Source organism: Triturus cristatus, chromosome 4_1 (assembly GCF_964204655.1).
Source record: "Triturus cristatus chromosome 4_1, aTriCri1.1, whole genome shotgun sequence".
In the NCBI taxonomy this organism is placed as follows: domain Eukaryota; kingdom Metazoa; phylum Chordata; class Amphibia; order Caudata; family Salamandridae; genus Triturus; species Triturus cristatus.
In genome coordinates, this window is record NC_140585.1 from 1,189,772,257 (window position 1) to 1,189,798,121 (window position 25,865).

At 48.3% G+C, this 25,865-nt stretch overlaps 1 protein-coding gene across 1 annotated transcript in view; it reads right to left on the reverse strand.

Moving 5' to 3' along the window:
- The window catches only part of LOC146856337 (intercellular adhesion molecule 1-like), a 180,497-nt gene that overhangs the window by 57,166 nt on the left and 97,466 nt on the right, over positions 1-25,865 (reverse strand). Inside the window, exons 2-3 of the mRNA XM_085654440.1 lie at positions 23,697-23,966; positions 12,071-12,385 (exon numbers count right to left, since the gene is read on the reverse strand). Coding sequence (XP_085510566.1) covers positions 12,071-12,385; positions 23,697-23,966 — 585 coding nt within the window. The remainder of the gene's footprint in view (positions 1-12,070; positions 12,386-23,696; positions 23,967-25,865) is intronic.

Below are 25,865 nucleotides of genomic sequence, written 5' to 3' on the forward strand. Positions count from 1 at the left end.
TAAGGCAAATTCCCTTCTATATATTTGTGTTGCAGAATACATCTCACATTGGAAGAGGGAAAACGAGGAGAAATAAATAGAAATAAAAATGTTTCTCCTCATTACAAAACCCCCAGGGAGGAGCAGGAGTGTGGCACAAATCCATGTCTACAAGTTTTTTGCAGAAATGAATTTATAGGTGGATGTGCCACCCACGGAACGTCCCATTGACGCAAAATAATGCAAGGCAGCACATTGTGCTGCATTGTGTTACTTTTAGCTACAGCACAACGCAAATCGTATATGCATTAGTATGCATATACCAACCTGGACTTTGTGTTGTGTCTGCATTAAAAAATCAACGCAACCCGACCCAAAACCTTTGTAAACCTGATCCTTAATCTCCCTGTGCCTTAAAAGAAATGTGTAATTGAATCTGGTTTGCTTGTAAAGCACATTAATACCCTCTGGTCAAATTCATGTTATATAAAGCTGCAACAAATATATTGTAACTGGTCAGATAAATATACATGTTAAAATATCATTTGAAATTTATGTGATTTCGTTACATTTTATTTTCACGTGGAGCAATAAAATGTATGAAAACCTGGGCATATTTTACACCGAAAGTATCTTTTCCTTCTACGTGTCTTTAACAAGAAGCCTGTCTGCTATAGGCGCATCTAATTAATTTGGTTGTCTGCCAGACTTCTTGCGTTCATTGTCAGCACATATCCCATGGAATAATTCATAAACACTAGGTGGCAGTATTTGACTAAAACAAGAGGCTTTCCTGAAGGGGAAAATAATACATGTAAGGGAAAGAAACCACTGGCCAAGCCTAAGTTTAACGTTTGTATTCTGTGGAGATCGGGCTGTGTAGTGAAACTGGGTAAGAATGACCAATATATTTACTTTGCCAATGCATCCAGACATACTGTGGACCAAGCAAAGACTAAAGTCCCAGAAAAATTAATGTCAGAGACCTAAAGGTTACTTTCTGTTTGTTTAGCATCCTTTTTAGGTCGAGCCGGGGCAGCGAATGTGCTGCCCTGTGAGCCATGTTGGATTGGTGTATGTACTTCAAGCCCCACCCCCCGTTTCAGGGCAAAAAAAGCCAATGGCTGAAGATGCCTCAACAAAGCCCTTTCCCTTTAAATTAGGTATAGAATATGTTATGCTCAGGGGCATAGCTTGATCTATAAAATTGGCAGCGGTGAGGGGTGAGACAGGGGAGTGGGGGACAGGGTGAGCTTCAGATTTCCCAACAATCGTGCTGGAATATCTTGTTGAAACAAATTAAATGAGAAGCACGATATGAGGGGGACTCGAGGGGAAGTGGAACAAGAAAGGGCGGCAGATAGTTAGGGGCACTTAAAACACACCATTTTTCCAACCAATCAGCATTTTTAATGCCTTCAAAACAGAGACGAGAGAGAGAAGAGCGAGAGAGTGTGTGTGTTGTGTGTGTGTGTGTGTGTGTGTGTGTGCGTGTGTGTGTGTGTGTTTGTCAGTGTGGGCATAAATCCAAGGTGAAGTCTGACAGACACTCCACCATACCCGACTGAAAGCCCTTGTACCCAACTATTTACAACAAAATACATTTTTTGGGGATGTCACACCGCAACCACCCCCCTGAAGCTACTCCCCAGGCTATGCTGGCGATTGGCTCAACAGAAAACGATCTTCAATGCCTCCCAAAATATTTTGCTTCAAGTTTTATTTAATTGCACAAATGCCCAGCACTTGAGGCAAGACTCTGTTCATGTTTTCACTGACACCTCAGATTCCCTGTGGTCCTTTGTAGTTGTGATATAATCTTTGATAAACAGATTTTAAAAAATCCGCACTGAGCCTGGCCTCTTTGACAGTTTCACACACTAGCAGCTTGATGCAGCGCAAAACAACATAGCCTAAGCCGGGTAATAGGAAACAGGGGAGGGGTTCAAACGATGAGCTTTGAGGTGTCGGTGGGAGGGACTGGGAAACTACATAGTCATTTAATTTGCTACTACAGCCGCAAGACTATTCATGTAGGTGTCTCGAGAGTCCACTGCAGAGATCTGTGTGTAACCTGTAGGTCACAGTTCAAGTCCCTGCAGGACAGACTCTACTTTCAAGATAGATACAACATACATGCCAACATTTCAGAAGAGCAAAGTGGGAGATTCTTTAAAAAATAAATCCGGCGAATGGGGCCTTGAATCGGGTTACTGTCATGTATGGGCTTTGGAAGTGTGCTGCTGCAGGATCTGACCTTTGAAACGCAAATGCATGTTTTTTTCTTACCTTTCAGAAGCATGGAGCACAATGGCAGGCAGAGAGAGGGTTATGCAAGTGTTCTGCACTCACTAGCCTGGCAGGTTGCTGGCTGTGCATATACCAAACCACCCCCCTCCACCTGTGTGGCACCCCAGGCGCACACACAGCCGCCCCGAGTACTTCACAGGTCTTTAAAAGACCATTCGCTTGTTAATGGGGCTTTGTTGGTTTTTCACCCCTTCTAGAGCCCCTGGGTCGCCACTCTGACTATTGCTGTTAGAATTAGCATGTTAAACAATACCAAGCCCTGTCTGCTGAAACCCCGAGGAATCAGGTTTTTGCTTGCAGGAATCGGGAGGCGGGAGACTAGCCTTGAAATCGGTAGTCTCCCGCCTGAATCGGGAGGGTTGGCATGTATGATACAATTACTCCTGTGACTTGGATTGGCTGTCATTATAGCACTAGAGGGAACTCAGTCTGTGGTGTTTGCGACGTAAATGGTTAAATGTCGAAAGACAATGCCGATAAGCTTGCAGCTCGTCGAAACTGAGATCTCTGACACGAGCGATCGATCTTCCTTCTACCGGAGACTCTTCCCTTCACCAAAAAAACGGTAGATTTCGTACTCCAGCCGATGGACACGGGTTCCTGTTGATGACCCAGCGCTCGTCGCCAACAAAGATGTGGTAATCAATCAGGAACACCAGGTAAGTTGTAGTCATATTTATTGTTACAGCTGAGCCATCAAGCAGAGCAGCAGCAGAGATCAACGAAGATACCAACTGACAAAGCTGGAACTCCTGGTACAGAACACTCACGCAGTTAGGTTCTGTGCCACGGACATTCTAAACAAGCACAGACTACCACAGTCAACAATATTAAATCCTTAAAGAAATAGAAATAATGAATATTGAGCTAGCAGTCCCCATGTCTAACAGGAGTGTGCCGCTGCTGCCTTTCGCACACTGTTGGCTGATCTGTACAATGCGAGGCTCCTCTAACGAGACATCAGCTCCACTGGCTCCCAATATCGCAACGCTGCACTTTCAAAATTGGATGCCTTATTTTTAAATCCTTACAGAATGAGGGCCCTAAATTTGTCTCTAAATTGATCAAGAGACATGTACCCACACGCAATCTGAGATCGACCCACTTGAACTTACTGGTCATCCCTCCCTATCAACGGAAGAGACTAGGCGGCAGCAGGTTTGCTGTGCTGGCTCCATATCTCTGGAATGCCTTTCCTCGAAATTAGATCCTGCACAGCTCTACCTGTTTTTAGGAAACTCCTTAAGACATGGCTTTTTAGTCCAGGCTTACGAATAGATCTAGCGGGGCTCATCTACTCCTATACTAGCGCTAAGAAACCAACTGGTGTACATGCACTGAATAAATAAATTTAACATAACATAACATCAGCAGCAGGCGGGAGACACAACTGCGAAAAATGCTTTAGTGTATGGGACACATATATATGTAATGCATACCAAAAGTTCAAATGTCTTCAAAACCTTACATAATAGGTATTCCTTGTTACCTCATAGGTATAAATGATACTATTATACCAACCTCTATATTGGATGAAATATGGAATGGGCCTTCTCAGGATTCGAATTTGGCACCACCCAGACCTTCTGCAGTGGGAGCTCAACCTACAGTGCTGTCCAGAAGGATGGAAGCCCAAGGACTTCAAGATGGAAATACTGTCCACGTCACAGGCGCCCAAGGCAGCTTATAGCTGCTGTTGTTTGCCTCCATCCAATCCTTACTACGTGAAAGAAAGTGCAGAGCGGGGCCATGAAGCAAATGGGGCAGCGGGCGGGCGCAATCTGAGGCGTCAGAGGCTAACAAGAGTTGTTGCTTTAGCCGACAGGAATACTGTTACAGCGTCTGCGCGGTGTATGCTGGGTACTGTGCTCCTGGAAACCGAGAGAGTCCAGTTCAAACTGCCAACCACATGCAAACCAGTGTTGGCCTCTGCTCCAGAACAGACTGTTTTGTCCAGACTGCTAGACCAATCTCTTCCATATGGAAACTCAAGCATCCCAGAGAAGGAGTCAGTTAGCAGCCACTTGTAGAAGAAGTACCAGGGGCGTAACGTAGTTTACTGAAGCCCCTGCGCTGCAGGAGGAACCTCAACCCTCCAGGGGTACCCCAACCTTTCAAGGGGGCCCCATTAAGCCCAAGGTCAATGAATATCTGTGATATATACGAGACTCAGAGGCCCCTCTACACATTCTGCAGGGGGGGGCCCATCCTTTAGCATCAGGCCACTGAGCAGCGCACGCTGCAAGGCACAGCTAGAGCGGTTGAATGGGCGGAAAGAGCAGCTCATTTGATGTCTGCAGTTTGTTGTTAACTAGCTGAGACAGGTGTTTGGAGCTTCCGTAGCCTCACTGAATGCGGGCAGACTTCCGGTGTGAAATACGCTAACTATGAGGCATAAGACATGCCATGCTAGCAGAACTCAGAACTCTCAAGCTGTTTCCGTGATCAGGCATGGTGTCGCTGAGCATGGTTAGTCATACTTGTAAATGTAGGACAAGGCCCAGAGTTGAAACGGGCAGGGAAAAAGGAAGCGGGCCTAATAGGAGCTCGCAAGCAATGCTACCCGAGGGCGAGGCCACCAGGGAACAGGAAGCAGAGCCTGTCAGGAGTGGACCATTGAAGATAATGGGGTAAACCCTGTGTCCCTCAGTACCTGGGTATGAGCAATATAATCTACAGTAAGTTCTGTTAGGTGGAAACAATTGCTTAACAGAACTGTTTACTGATGAACGGTATTTAGCCTAAATGACACTAGATGTCAAAAGAATAGTCTAATCATTATTCTAGACAGAATAAAAGGTCAAAACAGATCAAAACACACCGGAAGCGAGACATCAGGTTGTTAAAAAAATTGTATGTATTATTTATGATTCATTATTCATAATTATAATAGTTCGTATATGGCTATAACATACACAAATGATAAAACAATCAAAAAGAAGAACATGACTTTGGTGAAGTGAGTAACATAAAGTGCAAATGTGCTTATAGAAGATAACCAAAATATACATAAATTAGATACATATATATATACATACAGTAGGACCGTCCCTCATAAAGCTCATAAAGTTCTATCAACACCCTTTGTACTGCCTTCCTCTTGGTAAAGGGGTGAAGAGACTTGGGACATGAGCAGGTAGAAGAAGCGTTGACGTTTCGACCCAAAAGGTATGCTGATTAAATAAACATCACAACGGGTCTTCCTCTGGACTGGAGCATGAAGTATGGACAGCCTATTCAAAATGACTCCTCCAAGCCTTGATGGAGTATGGGAGCATGTGAGAATAATTCATATCTCATGCGAAGAATAAATCTCGCTTAGCAGAGCCACAATTACTGATATCCGAGAAGTAATATGGGAAAGCGCAAGGTAATTTCTTAAATTGCTTCAGCTGATTGGTTATTTAGGTGCTGGGGTAGTTTGGCGACCAAATTGATCAGTGATAAATCAATGGGCAATTACTTAATTAAGTAATAACGGGCAAAAATGTCCCTGAGTTCCACCAATAGAGAATTCCACCATCCAGTTGGTATCTCAGCAGTGCTCCGGCAGCAAATGCCAAAGTACTTCAGTAACATGGAAAGGACTGGGGCCATAGACCATGAGGAAGTGGAGAGATCCAAGCGCAAGCTAAATATCCCCAAGGCAAAAGTGTGCAGGGTGAATGGCTGGGGCTTTTTGAGGCACAGGCTCATCAATCTCACAACCCTGGGATATTGCACAACTGACGGAGTCCACTTAATAGGGTGGGTATGGACATGTTCCGACTAAACATCATTGGGGTACTGGAGTGTGATGGACCCTTTTCCCCGGTCCCCAAACCCTCACACACACCGCCCGGATTATCGCCTCTATGGCGTTTTCCCTTCCAGGACACCCAAAACAGAACGATCACCAAAGCGTCCGTGACAACGAAGATCCCGCCCTTCTCTCTCTTACAGGGTCCAATCAGGAGTGACGAAGGACCGGAAGGACTCGACCGGTGCCCCGGAAGTCCCTCCCCCCTGCGGACGGACGACGACAGAAAAGGCGGAACTGCAGGGACCGAGAGCAACGAAAGATCGTGGCAGGAACTCTCGACTGGCGATACGGAGGAAAGAGAAGACGGAAGCAGAGAACTCGAGGAGTGGTCCGAAGACTGATGGAGTCCCCCGGAGGTTGCTGAAGAGCGGCCGTAACTCGGAGGAGAGTTACGGCGGGGCGCGTGAGTACCTTCCACCATATCCTAAGCACGTTAGGTGCTCTGTATAAAGAAGTAACCCCCCCCTCCTGTATATAGATTCCCTCTCTTTTGAAGTCACGTCCAGCCACCCTGTAAAAATATACAGCACCTTGCACTGTGTGAGTTCCGTTTCTCTCACGATCCTTTCCGAGCACCCTTTCCTTTACCAAGCCTCGCCCTTCCCCTTCTTTTCCCTTTTTCCGCACGGTCTATTTCCACTTCACCACCTTTTGCTCTCGGGTACAGCACCTGCCTCGGAGTCCCAGCAGGACTAACGGCTCCTCTTTCTTTCTCTTCCGGTCCTCCGAGGAGCAACCGCCCCGGTCTACAATCCCCGGCTACAACCCAGAGTGGAGACGTCCGAGAAGCCTCGACACCAGACGACCTCGGCTGGAGACCGTTCCCCAGTTACCCCTACCCCTCTATCCAGTGTAATCGGAACTTGTGTTCATTAAAGACAATCACTATTGCCCACTACATCTGGCCTCCTCGTCTGTCATTCCAGCCCGCCACCCACCCAAGACCACTGGTGGTGTCAGAAGTGGGATTTCCTGGAGACATGGAGGCCGTAATGCAGAGGATGGCCGCCTCCCAAGAACAATTAGGGAAATTGATGGAGCGCTTCCTGAAAACCGCCGAAGACGACAGCGGGCAGCTCCACGACGTACTTAAAGGCCAGAGAGACACCCACGAACAAGCTATGGGAAAACTGACAACGGTTTTGGAGCAACAGAGACCAACAGCCTCCCTACCCTCGGTGGTCCTCCAGAAGTTTGTACCGGGAGAAGACCCGGATTTCTTCTTCACGAATTTTGAAAGGTTAGCCCAGGCTGCCTCATGGCCTATCGACCGTTGGGGCCATTACCTGGGGCCCTTACTGACTGGCGAATTACAGGCCGCATACCAACAAGCAAACGTCCAAGGCATCACTCCTTATGCGGACATCAAGACATGCATCTTGGAACGGTTGGGCATCGATGCTGAGGCCTACCGGGTGAAACTACGTCAGGTCAAAGAAGGACCACAAGAAACCCCCAGAGCCCTGTCATTCAGAATCAAGGACCTGACCTCTCGGTGGCTGAAACCAGAAACATCCACTAAGGAGGAGATACTAGAAAAGATACACTTAGAACAATTTCTGTCCTCTTTATCCCGGTACGCAATGGTGGGTACGTCAGCATGCCCGCTTATCCTTGGAAACTGCAGTGGAAATAGCAAGCGCCTACAGCCGAGCACAAGAGATACCCCGAGGCAAGGAGGAACATCCACAGAAACCCCCTCCCTCCACAGGCCTCAGACCTCTCCGCCCACCTCTACCTAGAAGACCCGTGTTGACCCCTCTGTTTCCTACACCAATGCCCGCGCGACCTACCAACCCCGGACCCAAATGCTACGGTTGTGGGGGTTTTGGACACATCGCTCGACTATGCCCCCACAAAGAAGAGCCCATGGAGACTGGCCTTGCCCGAAACTATGTGTGTTCGATTCCCGGTATTGGGCCACCCTCGTTCCATCGTCCAGTGAACATAAACGGACAAACCCTAACAGCTCTGGCAGACTCTGGGTGTCGACAGAGCGTTCTCCGGCCCCAGATCATGCAGAACCCTGTTGACCCCCCCACCCCCTCAGGTATGGTCGCCATTCAATGTGTTCACGGCGACACAAAGAGATATCCAACCACCCAAGTCCAGGTCCAACATCCCAAGGATCCTGGAACCACCCTCACCGTAGGACTCGTTCCCTCACTTCCGGAAGAAGCCATATTGGGGAGTGACTATTCCGGTGTACCCGGACTTCTCCAGGACACAACTGATACCCTAACCAAATGGTGGGAAGAAGCCCCATTTCCTCGGGGGCTGTCCTCTCCCGCAACCCAGCCCATGCACCTGAAAACCAAAGCACAGAAGAAGAAGGAGAAAAGAGAGTATGCCGGTGTCTTCCCGGTGGTCCCGGACGACCACCCCTGGCAGATCGACCGAGAATTCAGAGCAGCTCAACAGGAAGACCCCATCCTGCAGGAAGCGTGGGCTAAGGCGTTAGAGCACGAAGATCCCCTTACCGTAGGTCCTTACTTCTACAAAAAAAAGGGGTTGTTATACCGTAAGGGAGGGGCACAACAAAAGGCCCAACTATTGATCCCCGGCCCTTTCTGTGATAACCCTCACGCACACCGCCCGGATTATCGCCTCTACGGCGTTTTCCCTTCCAGGACACCCAAAACAGAACGATCACCAAAGCGTCCGTGACAACAGAGATCCTGCCCGTCTCTCTCTTACAGGGTCCAATCAGGAGTGGCGACGGACCGGAAGGACTCGACCGGTGCCCCGGAAGTCCCTCCCCCCTGCGGACGGACGACGACAGAAAAGGCGGAACTGCAGGGACCGAGAGTGTCGGAAGATCGTGGCAGGAACTCTCGACTGGCGATACGGAGGAAAGAGAAGACGGAAGCGGAGAACTCGAGGAGTGGTCCGAAGACTGGTGGAGTCCCCCGGAGGTTGCTGAAGAGCGGCCGTAACTCGGAGGAGAGTTACGGCGGGGCGCGTGAGTACCTTCCACCATATCCTAAGCACGTTAGATGCTCTGTATAAAGAAGTAACCCCCCCCCTGTATATAGATTCCCTCTCTTTTGAAGTCACGTCCAGCCACCCTGTAAAAATATACAGCACCTTGCACTGTGTGAGTTCCGTTTCTCTCACGATCCTTTCCGAGCACCCTTTCCTTTACCAAGCCTCGCCCTTCCCCTTCTTTTCCCTTTTTCCGCACGGTCTATTTCCACTTCACCACCTTTTGGTCTCGGGTACGGCACCTGCCTCGGAGTCCCAGCAGGACTAACGGCTCCTCTTTCTTTCTCTTCCGGTCCTCCGAGGAGCAACCGCCCCGGTCTACAATCCCCGGCTACAACCCAGAGTGGAGACGCCCGAGAAGCATCGACACCAGACGACCTCGGCTGGAGACCGTTCCCCAGTTACCCCTACCCCTCTATCCAGTGTAATCGGAACTTGTGTTCATTAAAGACAATCACTATTGCCCACTACATCTGGCCTCCTCGTCTGTCATTCCAGCCCGCCACCCACCCACGACCACATGGAGCAACTAGGTTTCTTATAGTCAGGCAGGCAAGGGGTAGCTGACGGTGGCCAGGAATCACCAGCAGCTTGGCGGAGACAGTACGCACACAAAGCAAAGGAAAGCACAATAGCCTAGGAAGAAGAGCTGCTCAAACAATGTCCTCAAGATGGCTTACGGCAGGCGCAATGGGAGCAGGGGATGCAGCAAGAAGGGGCAGCTGTAGGCGGAAACCGCACTTGCTGCACAGGATAGGCGGACGGCCGCCTACATAGATCTTAGTAGCAAGGGAAGCCTAGAAGCCACTAATGCTAGCCACCTGCAAAGGAGCCGTCACAAAGGGCTGTGCCGGAAGAACTGTCAGTAATTAAATACGGACCAACAAAACCAGAACTGCTGAAGTAAACATGAAAGAAATGACTGTTGTGCTGAAGCATTTGAATCCATGGAATGCGAATGCCCATTAAGGTGTAATAACTCATGTTTGAATAAACTGCAGCCATTATGCACCAACAATGGCTCCCCTTATCTGTCACAAAAAGGGCAGGGAGTACATTTGGATGGCCTCTTGCACGTCTGGTAAGGGTTTAGGCACTGGCCGGGGAAGGCAAAGCCGGAGCTTCTGCGAGCAACGCTTCCTGAGGGCAGGGGCAGCAGGGAACGAGCAGCAAAGCCCACAAAGAAAACACTCAGGTGACAGGCCACATGCCTTACATGGCCCAATCCAGGGAGAATGGGCGTGGTGATCGGGAGGTCATAAGGCAGGGATAAAGACCTTTGCCATGTACTGATCTCTCCGTTCTTTGGCCCACCCAACCACATCAGATTGCAGGTGTCGCAGCCACAGGGTGGGATCGATCTAGGGGGAGTGCAGGCAGCAGGCACACATAGCCAAGGAAAGCACAATAGCCTAGGAAGAAGAGCTGCTCAAACAGTGTCCTTGGGTTGCAGGGCCAATGGGGGCAGGTGATGGGCCAGCAAGGGTCGGCCGCAGCCAGACACGGCACTTGCTCCCGGGATAGGCCGGAGGTCTGTCCACATAGGTCTCGGTAGCAAAGGAAGCTGCTAAAGCTAGCCACCTGCTAAGGGGCAGTCGCCCGGCTGTGCAGAAGTGCTGTCAGTAATTAAATATGGATCAACAGAAGCAGAAATGCTGTAGTAAACATGAGATATAACTGATGTGATGAAGTATTTGAATCCATGGAATGCGAACAACCATTAAGCTGTGATGTCTCATGTCCATGAGTTTGTTTGTATAATCTGCGGCCATTATGCACCAACAATGGCTCCCCTTGTCTGTTGCTAAAAGGGGAGAGGGTGCATTTAGATGGCCGGGAGGGAACTGGTGGCCGCTCACACGTCTGGGAAGGGTTTGCAAAACATAGGACTGCATGGCCACAAACACGCACACACAATCTCAAAACTCCCAACATGCAAACTGCCAGCACTAGCTGAAGGTGCCACACAGGAGTACAAGGTGATCCCCAGCACAGGCCACAATGCTTCTACACTGGTGCTTAATGTGAGCGCGTGTTTGAAGGTGGGTCTACTGTCACTCGTTTTTGGTTCCCAGCACTTATTCTTTTACAAATTAAGCATTTATCTGCAACAAGTCAAAAGTTCCCAGTAAATCAGATTATATTTTGTGAGGAAAAGAGATAAAATAACAGCTTTACAAATTTTAAAGGAATTCCCAATTTCTTGAAATGAAGATGGCCTCCATGCTCAAAACTGTGGTTGTGTCAGACTTTCATGGCAGTTAGCGCAGTCAAAAGGTGAATCACCTGCTAGATATCCTCTGTATTCTACACAATTTGGTAATATAAATGTATTTTAAATGAGCTTCGGGAGCACGAGACGAGAGCCTTCACATACCTATTGTACTAGCACTCATCATGCCAACTGTACATCAGCAATCCGAAAATAAATCACTCGTGCTTCAGGGAGAAGCTGCAAGGATCAAAGCTAGAAGTTGGATATGTTTTAGACATCTCAGATTGCAGTGATATTTTAAACTGTTTCATTGCACAATAACACAAAACCACCTCCACTACTGAAATCCTGGCTATACAATATCGATGCATAAACATCCAGCAAAGCCCACAGAAAAGAACCTCCTCTCAAATGTCCAGGACAAGATTTAGAATCGTGCATTAACCTGGTGCACTAACAAATGATTTTTTGAAACTATGGTAGGATTTAGAATCGTGCATTAACCTGGTGCACTAACAAATGATTTTTTGAAACTATGGTAGAAACATGCAACAAAGAGTTATTGGCATATTGAATGCACCCTAAGATCTCGGAAGGGGAGATTATGACCTCAATACATTTTGAACAGTTTACAGACTATAAATGTTTATCAATTCCTGACTTCTGATCTCCGAAGATGTTGGGCTTTTTCTGGATTCACTGCGTTCTTTTACCGCACAACGTTTATGTGATTGACCAGAAAGGTCTTTTGTGCAGTCACATGGGTTATGGTCACTTACTATTAACACGGACTGTTGTATTTGAAGACCTCTCAAAGAGCTTCCCGTTGGGTCTCAGGTCGAGCTGAGCCAGGCAAGTGTACTCGGCCTCGTGGTCCTCTCTCTGTGCCGTGATGTGATAGGTTATTGTGACATTGGTGCTTCCGTTGGTGTGGTCACTTCCATACATCTCTCTATGTAGCGTCTCATTTCCTCGCTTGATGAGCACGACGAGATTTCGCTTCGGCGCAATGTTTTTTACATCACATGTGAGTTCATAGGACCGACTCACCTCCATTACCTGGGGTATGTTAATCCTTACATCCTCAGGAGGTACTAGAGGGTCAAAAAATTAAAAAAACATTTTACTGTTGCAAGCAAGGGGAAGTGTAATAGCACAAACTAACAATAACTTTGCAATTTTATTTTTGGAATGTATTTTCATTCAAATTTATCATAGGAATGTGAACAAAGAAATAAACAGACCCCGATTGTCAAAAAAATAGCACTTTTCATACTTGTACAGAAAATTCAAAGTCTTAAATACAACATATATCAAACATTTTTAAAAAGTTCAAGTATGATCCCCTCTGAAGTGTCCTGTTTTTAGGTCTGACTTTGAACAGTGCAGCTTTCAAACATATTTATTGCATGGAGTGGGCTTTGGGTTCAACCTTTTGAACCACTGACTTTCAAAGACCAGACTCTTTCAGCCAGTGGCTTGGGAATTTTCAGGCATGTCTTGACTCCACCCTGGGGAGTGTTCATCTCATGCCTAATGCTATTGGCTGTTTGGGTTTATTCTTTTGTGTCCATGTGAGTTCTTGTATTTAAATACATGAGAGGCTACTTTACAGCAATAGCCCCCACTCTCGGCTCCTGTTGACTCCTGCCTGAGTGTCTCACTCTAATGTGCCCCAGGTCGATGAGATAGCATATTATTTTGTTTTCAAACTGTTTTAATTAGTTTTCAAAGAAATCGACATGACAGGGCGCATAGGTATAGTATGCGTGAACTGTGAGAAGAATGAGCATACATAAACACACACATGTACTGCATAAATGTACATCGTAATGTATCATGGTGCAGCATTTTAGAGAGCAACGGGAACAAGGAGGTAAGTACCATTAGCGTAAATATGGGTAATCGTCAAAGAGCGATAAATTGCATTCACCGTATGCCCTCTAATCTACAACAGGTAGGGAAACGTAGCAAGAACAGACAAACCAAAAAGGTAAACTTTTTTCTCTATAGAAATAGAAAGGTAGCTTAGGCCAGATTATCTTGTTGGGGAGGGGCATAAGAATCAAGAGTTGATAATTACACTCCAGCAAATAGTGGTAATAGTGGGGGGAGAGTGATGAAGGGGAGGGTGGACAGATCGTGAGGGAGGGGGAAGAGACAGCGGATCAAGGAGAACTGTCTCTCCAATCCTACCTGGGCTCGGTGTATGTGTAGTGGCGAACGGGGCTGACCACCAAATAGCAAATCACGGGGTGACAGTGGGTGGGTTGATAAAGCTGAGTGGACATCCTGGGAGTGATCTGCATCTGCTAATAAATAATCTCATAGGGGTTGCCAATTACCTTTTGGTCAAGAGGTTGAAGAATTGCATATATTTCACTGGTAGTGTGCAGTACGCCATGCTGGTGAACCAGTTGGCAGCGGCGGGGATGTTGCCTACCTCAGCATAGTCCCCAACCACCCACACTTTGTTTTTGGGAAGATCTGAAACGTAGCCCAATAGGGTGAGTAGCGGTTCTGTTTCCAGATCAATCGTCCGCATCTGGGATTACTTGGAGAAGATCTCACCTCAGTAAGTTGCTACAAATCTACAGGACCCCGGCATGTGGAGAAAGTCCACTCTATGGAATAAGGCATTTCGGAAACGTAGAGGAGCGGGTTTTATCATACTTGCTTTGATTAGCTGGAGTAATGCATGCGTGTCTCAGGAACTTACAGTGCAGAAGTTTGTGACGATGTTTGGGTGACACCATCCGGGTTTGCGAACAGCATGCAGCCAACATCCTATCTGTGGGGGGGCCTCCTGATGTCCTGTTCCCAAGTCAATCTGAGGTTTTCATTGCTTGTGGGAGCAACGCAACACTAGCTCGATTAAATTTGGACACTGGCCTCACTCCATCCCAAACACTGATCACTAATGTTAGGGGGGAACTCGTCTGGAGCTAGGGGGTAGGTCGGTAGAGCCGCCAGCAGGATGTTGTGGATGAGGTGCATAATGAAATGGTCCATGATTGTGTCGTCAAATAAAGCGCAGGTCTGTGGAGTGTGTTAGCGCATGCCCCTCCAGGAATGGACCCCAAAAGGTGTGGAGATCGTGTCGTGACAGCGTATGCCGTGCTAATATTTCACAGGTAATGGGCAGCAATGGGCTATCTGTCAGTATCAAGGTCAGTTAATAAAGAAAGATTCCACCTAAAGGTCGTAGGAGTTTCCTCCATGGACAGAAGGTGGTGGATAGTGTTTGAATATCCTTGGGGTCCAAAGGAATCTCTTTCGGTAGGATGGACGCTAGCTGAGTGGGTGCAGACAGCTCCATCTCGGGTTTGGTGTATAGTAGTCTGTCATCAGCATGATACTAATAGTGGGTTTATTGGCACAGCTGGCCATATAATATAGCTGAAAATGAGGCACGTCAAACCCGCCCCTCTTATAAGGGAGCACTAGTGTGTCCCAACTGACACGGGGATGCTGCCCGGCCCAGAAAAGTTTACGGAGTAGGCCTCTAAGTGTTAAAAAGAACAAATTTGTAAGAGGAATGGGAATGTTAAGGAACAGCTAAAGGAAGCGGGGAGGATCACCATTTTTTAATCGCAATCCTGCCTGCTAATGAAAGAGGTAGCCGATTCCACTTATCAATTTGAGTCGATAGTAAATTGATGGCAGGACCTTAGTTTAGTCGCACTACCTACTCCCTGTCAGGATGGAGTATGATGCTTAGATATTTATCCGGCCCATCACACCAGGTTAGTGGGTAATCACCCGGTGTCTGCTTCGTGGTAGGGTTGATTGATAAAAAGTAAGATATCATCCGCGTAGAGAGAGATGAGAAAAGGGCCAGTTTTTAATTGAAAACCGCAATGTAGGTAGTGCATGTGTAGATGACGGACCACGGGGTCCATTGCCATAATGAATAGCAGTGGAGAAAGTGGGCATCCCTGACGGGTACCTCTCATTATGGTGAATGGCACAGTGATTGAGCCATTGACCCTGAGGCCTGCAGTAGAGTGTGTAAATAGGAGGTTGATCAAGGAGGAGAAACCCAGGGGTACACCCATTTTTTTGGAGTACAGCACGGAGAAAAGGCCATTCCAAGGAGTCAAGCACTTTTTCAGCGTCTAATAGAGCAATCATTGCAGGGATATCTGAAGATATTCTATGTAGTATGGTGAATACTGCCCATAAGTTCAGCAATGTTGAGCGGTGGGGAACAAATCCCGACTGTGCATATGAGATGATTTGTTTCATCAGTAAGGAGAGATGATTGGAGAGACCTTTCGCCAATATTTTGTTATATAGATTGAGGAGTGGGAAGGGTCTATATGCCACAATCTAAGGGATCCTTACTAGGTTTATGAAGGAGGGTGATTTCATGCTCCGCCTCGATGGTGGCAGAGCGCCTACTTGGAGAGATTCCTTGCATACCACGAGCTGGCACAGGGCAAGTACATGTTTAGAATGTTTGTAAAACTCTCTCATATTACCACCAAGACCAGGGGCCATAGAGCCATCAAGTGAGTCTATAACACTTATGATTTCCTCACACGATAATGGTTTGCTTAGAAATTAACTTTAGAGATTAGAGAGCCAAACCATAGCCACCTCATCAAGGTACTTCGCTTGGGCTGTGGTATCTCAGATAGATTGGTAGTATAAAGACGGATGTAGTACTGGAGTAGTGAGTCCAGGATACACTAGTTAGAGATAACATGAGTGCTCCATCTACTCTCAGAGATGTAGGAGTTACCCCTCTGGGGGCGGAGGAGACGGGCTAAAGTACGCCGGGGCATTCACACTCACCATACCTGCATGCGAAAGCAGGTTAACGCAGGTTGAGGACCTCTCTCTCAGCCAATTCACAATACTCAGTCAGCAGGGAAGCACTGGTTCGTGTGCAAGGTAGTCCGAAGATCCAGATCAGTCAGTTCCCCCTCGAGGCACTTGAGCCCCCTGCGTATGTACTTGAGCATTCAAGAGTGCTTAGAGGTGCCCTGATATAGGCATTGAAAGCCTCCCAAAGGGTGGCCTGGGAGGCCACTGTGCCATCATTAAGCCTTAAATATTCCAGAACTGCAGTATGCAGCTCTGAATGAAACAGTTGGTCCTGTAGCGCGAAAGTGGGGAAACGCCACTGTCTATCCCAATCGCTGTCGAAAGGAATGCTAAAATGAACCAAGAGAGTGATTGGATAGGGTAAAAGAGAGAGATGTTGTGTGGAAAGCAACCATGGGCTAAGTGTGGAGGATATAAGGCAATAGCCAATGCGTGACCAAGTGTTGTGTGTGGCCTAAGTAGTGTCTGAATCCCAGAGTTTAGGATCTCTTCAGGTGCCAGGCGTTGAGCAATATGTACGTATCACTGATGTCATGCAGAACTCAGAGTCATCTGTGTATGGTGGTGGGTGTTGGCGCAGTGGTATCAGTAGTGGGGCCCATTAGGAGATTGAAGTCTCCCGCTAGGTAAGGGACTGGAAAGACTCCAGGGAATTTACATTAGGAGTATAAATATTTGCCAAAAGAACATAGTGTCCCGCTAGAGTACTAGTGACGAAGACATACCGGCCGGCATCACCTGCAGCTGTGATGATGTGTTTGAACGGTACACTCTTGTGAACAAGAGTTCAACCCCTGCTAGTGTAGGAACTGTAATTGGCAAAGAAACGGTGCATGCCCCAAGTGAATCCATATGCGTGTACTTTCCCAGAAGAAAGGTGCATCTCTTGAAGAAAAATAATGTACACGCCATGATGGGTGAGATATTGTAAGACCTGTTTGACTTTGCGATGATGATTAAGACTCTGGATATTCCAAGACAGGATGGTGAAAGGGAGGTAGTTTGACTCAGGAGGATGTATACGGACCATCAGGTTTGGCAATTGGAGCTGGGAAAGAAGGATAGAGAGCGGCCATTATGTGTAGACTGTCACTGAGGAAAACAACAGGGAATATTGTGAACATTACCAAGAAACACCCACCACCCTCCTCCCACACCAGGCACAAAAGGGCCCGGTACTGACCCTTAGAAAAAAACACCTAAAAACAAAAAATAACCATACAATAAGCATAACTTGTGTGTACCACTTGGGGGGTGGCAACGCCACGACAGATACCTGTGTATTATGGGATTAGTGTATGGGTTGGAAGGCGGGATGTACATTGTCAGTTGCAGCAGCCCTGGAAAATGTAAATGGGCATTTCCAATATTAGATTGAAGGGAGGTCCGAGGACATCTATACAAAAACAGAGTTCTCAACCTGGGGGGAATAGATCAGCACTTTCACTGGAGTGAATGTCTGGAAGGGATCTGTCTGGAGTGAAGCGATGGGAAGAGGAGCATTCAGCAGAATATTCTTTGCATAACTCCTGAACCTCAGCTGGGGTGTCGAAGAAATGCAGCTTACCATTGACTTCAACCCTGAGGTGTGCCGGATACCGCATACCATAGCAAAAACCAAGTTTCCTAAGTGTGGGCTTAAATCCTGTAAACTAGCGGCGCACCTCTTGGACCACAGCGGTAAAATAAAGAAATAAAGAGATAGTAGAGCCGTGCCACTGTAAAGGACCCTGTTCTCAAGCAAGGCATAGGGGTATGTCGTAGCCTATGCAGTTCAGAGGCCTCGGTGAAGGCAGCCATGATTGGGGTGTGGGCCCAGCGAGTGATGAGCCTGTTTCACGCCAAACGCTGAGGTAAAGTGTTGCTTGGCAAACAGATCAGTCAACAGCCCTTCGACAAATAGATCAAGGTGACCAGTATTGTTAGATTCAGGTACCCCCAATATGAGTAGAATATTGCGCCTGGCCCTCGCCTCCAGATCTTCATTCTTCATGGCCACTGATTTGAGCAGTTTTTCCATTCTTTCTAGTCACTTCATGGATTGCACAGTGCCATCTTCCAGGTTCGACATTCTCTCCTTGGTGGTCTCCAGTCGATTTGTATGGCTGTCTAGACATTTGCAAATTGTGTCCAATCTACTGGCAAGCGTGTCAAACCGGCCATCTGTGGCCCTGAAGCCTGCTCCCAATGCCCCCATGATTGCGTCTGTGCCGGTTAGCTGGTCTGATCCAGCGCCGCAGGTGGTGCCAACGTTCACCATCTGTGGAGATGGAGCTGGGTCCGTGGACTTTTCCTTCTCAAAATTGAGACATTGCTGTTGGGATCGCCATGAACCATATCCTATAGAGTGAAGTTGTGGGAGGGGGAAGGCTGACCCCGATAAATGAATGGCAAACTGTGCAGGGATAGTCACCAGCAGTACCCACAGTGAAAAGCTGGTATTTGTGCACTAAAGGGCAGCATCTGCCGGAGATTCAGCGCCACGTGGCCATCCGGTTTGGCGGCTTGGCCATGCCCTCCATGAGATAGAATATTAAACAAAGACCCTGGCTTTACCAATACTTGTTAATATCAAGCTCACCACTGTGAATTTAGCCTGTTTCGAAAAAGTAGCTATTTCAGGCGTGTCGAAATACTCTGGTTTGTTTTGGATCAATCAGGGAAATCAGATGAGATCAGAACAGTTACAAGTCAGAATATTAACAAAAATATCTTCTAGCATAAATATCAAAACCTAAACATTGTTTTATAAGATATGGCCCCAATTGGTGCAGATGTACTATCATTAACTCCCATCTGGCATTATTTTTGTAAGCAATATTTAGGACGTGATATTTGTGTCCGAGGAGTTTTATTCCATGATATCCTCTTACCGCACCGTACCAAATAGAGGTCACATCTCCTTCATTTACAGCCTACTAAGTCACTGCCGAACCACACCACCCCAAACATTGCTACATAACTGTTCCAACGAATCGGAGAGTGACATTTCTAACTGACATGCCCTCGTGCAACTCTGCAAGAACTGACAAAATCCGACCACATCGCCCCACCCTGATAGACCACTGGCCACTACCAGAAGCTTCACCCTACAACCTGCTGCATTATCTACAAGGGAGGTAGAACTGGCACACCTGGCTAAATTAGCAGGTGACCGAGGCAGCACATGGAGTAAAGGCACAGTACTGCACTTCAGGAAGGAAATGAAAGTCCACCTCTTAGAGGAGCACCCCGTACTTGTTAACCCAGCACCTGGGGTCTACTACTGGGCACCTCCCAGTGCTCACTGCAGATGTACTCCATCTTGAACTGTTTCCCTCTTCCCTTGAGCATCCTTTCTTGGTGCACGGTACTTTTCTGTTTCCCACCTGGTTTTTCACTATGAAGCTACCAACATAAACGAGTATAAATGCAAATTGGACATCCATCTGGACCCAGCCTGCCCTGGTTTGTTTCCTCCGGCCCCCTCTCATACTCCCTGCCCCAGTACATCCACTCTGTGACATTACAGATGGCTATAGATGGCACATTGTATTTATTTATTTATTTTCTCTATTTGGATGACACTTAGCTCCCTAAAGAGCTTGTCACCCTCTATTCAGAAAAACATTGTTTCACTGTGGACCGAGTTGTCATAAAAACACAGCATGCAATCCTGTCAAAGATAAAGACCCATTGAGAGCCTGCCAGGGTAGTGGAGGGTATATCCTCCACTGCCAACACACAGGAACACCTTTCCTAACGTGAGACACTTGCCTACTTCGAGGGAATTTCCCTGCCTTCAGAGCAACCGCTGGTGCCATTCTTGAAGACAGAAGAGTTGGCCGAGGTGGCATCATGTTGCTTTGTTCCCTTTTGGAAAATGTTTTTTTTTTTTAAAACAGACTCTTAAAGCAGGAGATTGTTTGAAAAAAAAAATGGCCGTAATTCACAGGGAGTTTTCTCCTCAAGCATTGGACCCTCGCACCCTATTGGCCGCCCCGCTCCCACCTCCCAGCTGCTCCTCCCTCCCTCTCCCACTCATATGGAGGCGCAGCGGGCGCGCAGCTGGCGCGCCTAAGGCAAGCCCGTCTGCGCCCGTCCACGCCTGGCCCGCGCCCAGCGCCAGACCCCCTGGCCCCCGCAGATGCCAGCCCACCCGCAAGACCTACAACGCCGCCACTCTCATCGCACTCAACACCGGCCGGAGCCCCGGCTGCTGCAGAGCCACCCCAAGACGCACCCACGGACCCTTCACCTGCCAATCCTGCAAGTTCTCCTGCATCCAGACCCGTACTGCACCCGCCAAGCCAAGCACCAACAGCAACCACCTGAAGCACCTGAAGTGCATCCTGCTCAACACCCGCTCCGTCCACAAGCACGCAGTGGAACTCTGGAACCTGCTCGACGCCACATGCCCAGACGTCGCCTTCCTCACGGAAACCTGGATGAACGCCTCCTCAGCACCCGACATCGCCATCGCCATCCCAGACGGATGCAAGATCACCCGGAGGGACCGCGCCAACCAGAATGGAGGAGGCATCGCCATCGTCCACAAGAACACCATCCGCATCACGACCAACTCCGAAGACACCCTCACAGCCGCCGAACACCTGCACTTCCAGATCCACACCGACCCCAAGACCACCCTCAGAGGCACCCTCATCTACGGACCTCGCACACAATTCAGCGAAGACATCGCCGAATTCATCAGCCCGCACGCCCTCCCCTCCGCTGACTACATCCTCCTCGGGGACCTCAACTTCCACCTGGAGAACAACAACGACCGCAACACCACCACCCTGCTGGACAACCTCGCCAACCTCGGACTCAAGCAACTGGTGACCACCCCCACCCACTACGCCGGCCACACACTCGACCCCGTCTTCTCCTCCAGTAAGGACATCACCTTCAGCCACGCCACCGGACTCCACTGGACAGACCACAGCTGTGTCCACTTCAGCTTCAGAAGGACCACGACTCACCACCACCCGCAACTGGTCCCCCGCAGAAGCTGGAACAAGATCACTGCCGACCAGCTCACCACATCCCTGAGACAGAACCCCCCACCAGATCAGCGAACCCCAACCAAGCCGCCAACAACCTCATGAAATGGATAAGCAACTGCGCAGACGACCTCGCTCCACTGAAGACCCCCCCCGCCAGACCCGGCACCAAGAAAGCATCTTGGTTTACCGACGAACTCAAGAGCTCCAAGAAGAACTGCCGGGCCCTCAAGAAAGCCTGGCGCAGACACCCAACTACAGACAACATGACCACCCTCAAGCTCGCCACTCGAAGACATCACCAGCTGATCCACGCCACCAAGAAATCCGCATTCAAGGAACGATTGGACAACAACGCCCGCAACAGCAAGGTACTCTTCAACATTGTCAAAGAGCTCTCGAACCTCAGCGCCAGAAACAACGACATCACGTCCTCGCAAGACCTCTGCAACTCGCTCGCCTCGTTCTTCCACAGCAAGATCGCAGACATACACAACAGTTTCAGCACACAGCCAACGCACCCTACGACCAGAACAACGCCCCCCACCACCACCCTCCATGCCTGGACCCCAGTCAACACCGAAGACACCATCCGCACAATGAACTCCATCCACTCAGGATCTCCAACCGACCCCTGCCCTCACCACGTCTTCAACAAGGCCGACTCCGTCATCGCACCCCACCTGCGGGACATCATCAACGCCTCCTTCGACACCGCCACCTTCCCAGAGAGCTGGAAGCACGCCGAACTCAGCGCCCTACTGAAGAAACCATCAGCGGACCCCACCGACCTCAAAAACTACCGCCCCATCTCGCTCCTTCCTTTTCCGACCAAAGTCATCGAGAAAACCGTCAACAGACAACTGGCCGCTTTCCTCGAGACGAACGGATCCCTCGACCACTCGCATTCCGGCTTCCGGGCCAACCACAGCACCGAGACTGCCCTCATCGCAGCCACCGACGACATCCGAGCTTTGCTCGACAACGGGGAAACAACGGCCCTCATCCTCCTGGACCTCTCCGCGGCGTTCGACACGGTCTGCCACCGCACCCTAGTGCAGCGCCTCAACAACATCGGTATCCAGGAGAAGGCACTGGAATGGATCATCTCCTTCCTCGCCGGAAGAACACAGAGAGTCCGCCTACCCCCGTTCAGATCCGAGGCCACCGAAGTCATCTGCGGCGTACCACAAGGATCATCACTCAGCCCCACCCTCTTCAACGTCTACATGACCCCCCTCGCAGCCATCGCACGCCAACACAACCTCAACATCATCTCCTACGACGACGACACCCAGCTGATCCTCTCCCTCACCAACTACCCCGCCACTGCCAGAACCAACCTACACGAAGGGATGAAAGACGTAGCCGAGTGGATGACGAACAGCCGCCTGAAACTGAACTCAGATAAGACGGAAGTCCTCATCCTGGGATCATCACCCTCTGCCTGGGACGACTCCTGGTGGCCCCCTGCCCTTGGCAGCGCACCCAAACCAACAGACCACGCACGCAACCTGGGCTTCGTCCTGGACTCCTCCCTCTCCATGACCAGACAAGTCAACGCCGTCTCCGCATCATGCTTCAACATCCTACGCATGCTACGTAAGATCTTCCGGTGGATCCCCACCGAAACCAGGAAGACGGTCACCCAGGCCCTCGTCACCAGCCGACTGGACTACGGCAACTCCCTCTACGCCGGAACCACAGCCAAACTCCAGAAACGACTCCAGCGCATCCAGAACGCCTCAGCACGCCTCATACTGGACATTCCCCGACACAGCCACATCTCCGTACACCTGAGAAACCTGCACTGGCTCCCCGTCAGCAAGAGAATCACGTTCCGACTCCTCACCCACGCACACAAAGCTCTCCACAACCAAGGCCCAAGATACCTCAACGACCGCTTGACCTTCTACACTCCCACCCGCCAGCTTCGATCAACCAGCCATGCCCTCGCCGCCATCCCCCGCATCCGAAGAGCCACAACAGGAGGAAGATCCTTCTCCTACCTGGCTGCCAAGACGTGGAACTCCCTCCCCATCCACCTCCGCCTGACCCAAGACCACCTCTCCTTCAGGAAGCAACACAAGACCTGGCTGTTCGAGCAGTAGCGGACCCCCCTCCCCCAAGCGCCTTGAGACCCTCCGCTATACAAATGCTTGATTGATTGATTGATTGATCATTCTATCATCACAGTTGGCCCGTTCCAGGCAGGGAAATCCAGTGATGGTTGCCCTGCCCTACCTACGCCCTAAATAGAACAGGGTAGCCATCACTTCTATCTTTAGGCCCTGCAGCAGATGTGCCACTAAGTCAAAAGGTTTAAGCCAGGTGAATGCCTGTTGGCAGAAACATTGTGCTTCTACCACCTCTGACATAGGCGGGGGCAAACTGCATCATTACCGTGCCGGGGCTGGGCAAGGGAGATGAACTGCTATTTTATGGAAGTTCACCCACTCTGCAAAACTATACATTTCATCCAAGGTCTTTGTTTTAGATAGGATAGATCATTTGTAACTGGTTGTCTCATATAAGGCAGGTATAATCATTGGGTTATACTCTTAACACAGTGGAGTGGCTGACTTACGATAGGCGAACACTGCGATTTCAGTGGTGGACGTATTGCCCCCAGGGCGGATGATGTAACACAGAGGCATCGTGGCCCACTGGTCCATGGTGCTGCTCAAAGTATTCCATCTCCAGTTCTTGTTTACTTGTTTGGACAGTGATGTCTCCCAACCTATGTCTGTTATATTGTCGCACGTCGTGGTACAGTTCCAGGAGACGGGTGATCCAAACTCCACAAATTGTAGTTTCTGGCCAGCGATGGTCACATTACAAAGCTCTTCTTTCGAACCTAAAAAAAACAGAACAGAAATGAAACAGACGTGAGGTGCCATCAACACATTGGCCATTTCAATTTGTGGTTCAGATGCAAGACGGATACCCATGATAAAATCAAGAACACTATTACACATGGACAGGAATGCTGCTGCACACAAGCAACAAAGCTTCTTCCCATTGGCAAGAATGGTAATAACAATGTTCAAAAATGCTGCTGTCCAAGAGCACTAATGCTGCCACCAATGGGAAAGATTGCTGTGGCCCACTGGCTGAGGTGCTGGGACCCACTGGTCGAGATGCCGCTGTTACCTACCAGCTGGAATGCTTTTACCCATCAGACAGAGTGCTGTCAACTAAGGGCCGACATGATGTTTCCCAAAGACTGAGATGGTGTACCCCCAAAAACTGTGTGCTGTTATCGAGAAGCCAGCATTCTGTGATACTATTATCGCACACCAGTATACTCTTTACCATGATCAATGCAAGGTTCTTTGCTGCACTACACTTCCCTCCTAAATACCAGAAATGACACAGGGTAATCTTCACTGCTTGTGCGAGCAATATAAAGCCCCGTCCTGGCGGTGCCCACGTGCCGCTTTTTACCAGAACCATGAATGACGAATCAAGGGCTTCAGAGTATGGAGCCTTCACTAATGCTGGTCGCATATGCAAATCTAAAGGGTTGGGGACGATGAGTATGTACTTCTGGATATGCCCATAACGCAGGTACACACCTACATACAGTACTCAATGGACCTTAGGTCTGAGGGAGTTGTAGTCATATATAAGTGAATACCAAGATCAATCACATGTAGGATTTCTGACAGTACATAGAGTTTTATTAAGTGCACAATCTGTTGTTGAACCAAATAAAAATTGATAAGGTCTTGAGATGGTGTTTTGGCTTGTGTTGAAAATGGTAGCCGATACAGTCAAAAGGGGTCAATTGTGAAAGTTTGCGCAAAAATATAGTAGGCGAGTCAGGAATCAGACTCCTTCTTGCCAAATGGAGAGCTGTGCTGTTTGGTCGCAGTGGTGCCCTTACACCACCAATATATTCAGCACAAATCTTGAGAAAGCTCCATTCAAAATATGTACAGGGGTGAAACACGTGTCGACTGAAGTACTAATCATATTTTGGACTTGTGAAACTTGTGCGATTGTCTCGCAACTTATTAGAAGAAAAAAATATGTAAAAAATAAACCCGTGTGCACAGTTGTCAAACTTCTCTATGGAATTATACCTTGAGAAACCAACGTTAGAAAACATTATCTCGGCACTAGCACTGGCTCTAGGACACTGGCTTTGTGAGTAGTCTCTGGAGAAAGCAGTTTAATTAGTATCAGTTTCATATTCAGCTGGCGAGATAGTCCTAACTTCCAATACATTCAAAGCAGCACAACTACCTGTAAAAAGTAATACAACACTCTACGTTTAGCCACAAAAAATCTAATTGGAACTTAAGGACTTTTTGACTTTATTTACATTATATATACATATATATATATATTCAATGAAAAAACCAAAGGTTTCACACATGTTATAGTTAGCTGGACATTTCACTCGTAAAAAACCAATGAAATTTCCCCGTTATAGTTAGTTCAGCTAACTATAACTCGCGCGCCCGCAATGCACTACTGATGACGTCACATATTACATCACTCATGACATGGTCACTGACATCACTCATGACATCACTGATGACATCTCAAATGACATCACTGATGACATCACTGATGACATCATCCAGTGAATGTGTGTTTTTCTGAAAATTAAATATGTTTTATATTTATGTATATCTCAAGGTCAATGGAAGAATAAATGGGTATATAAGTGTCTAAATGGATGCTTTTTTAAAAAAAAAAATTTTGTGTAACTGACTGATTAAGTGTATCATAGTGAATACATGGC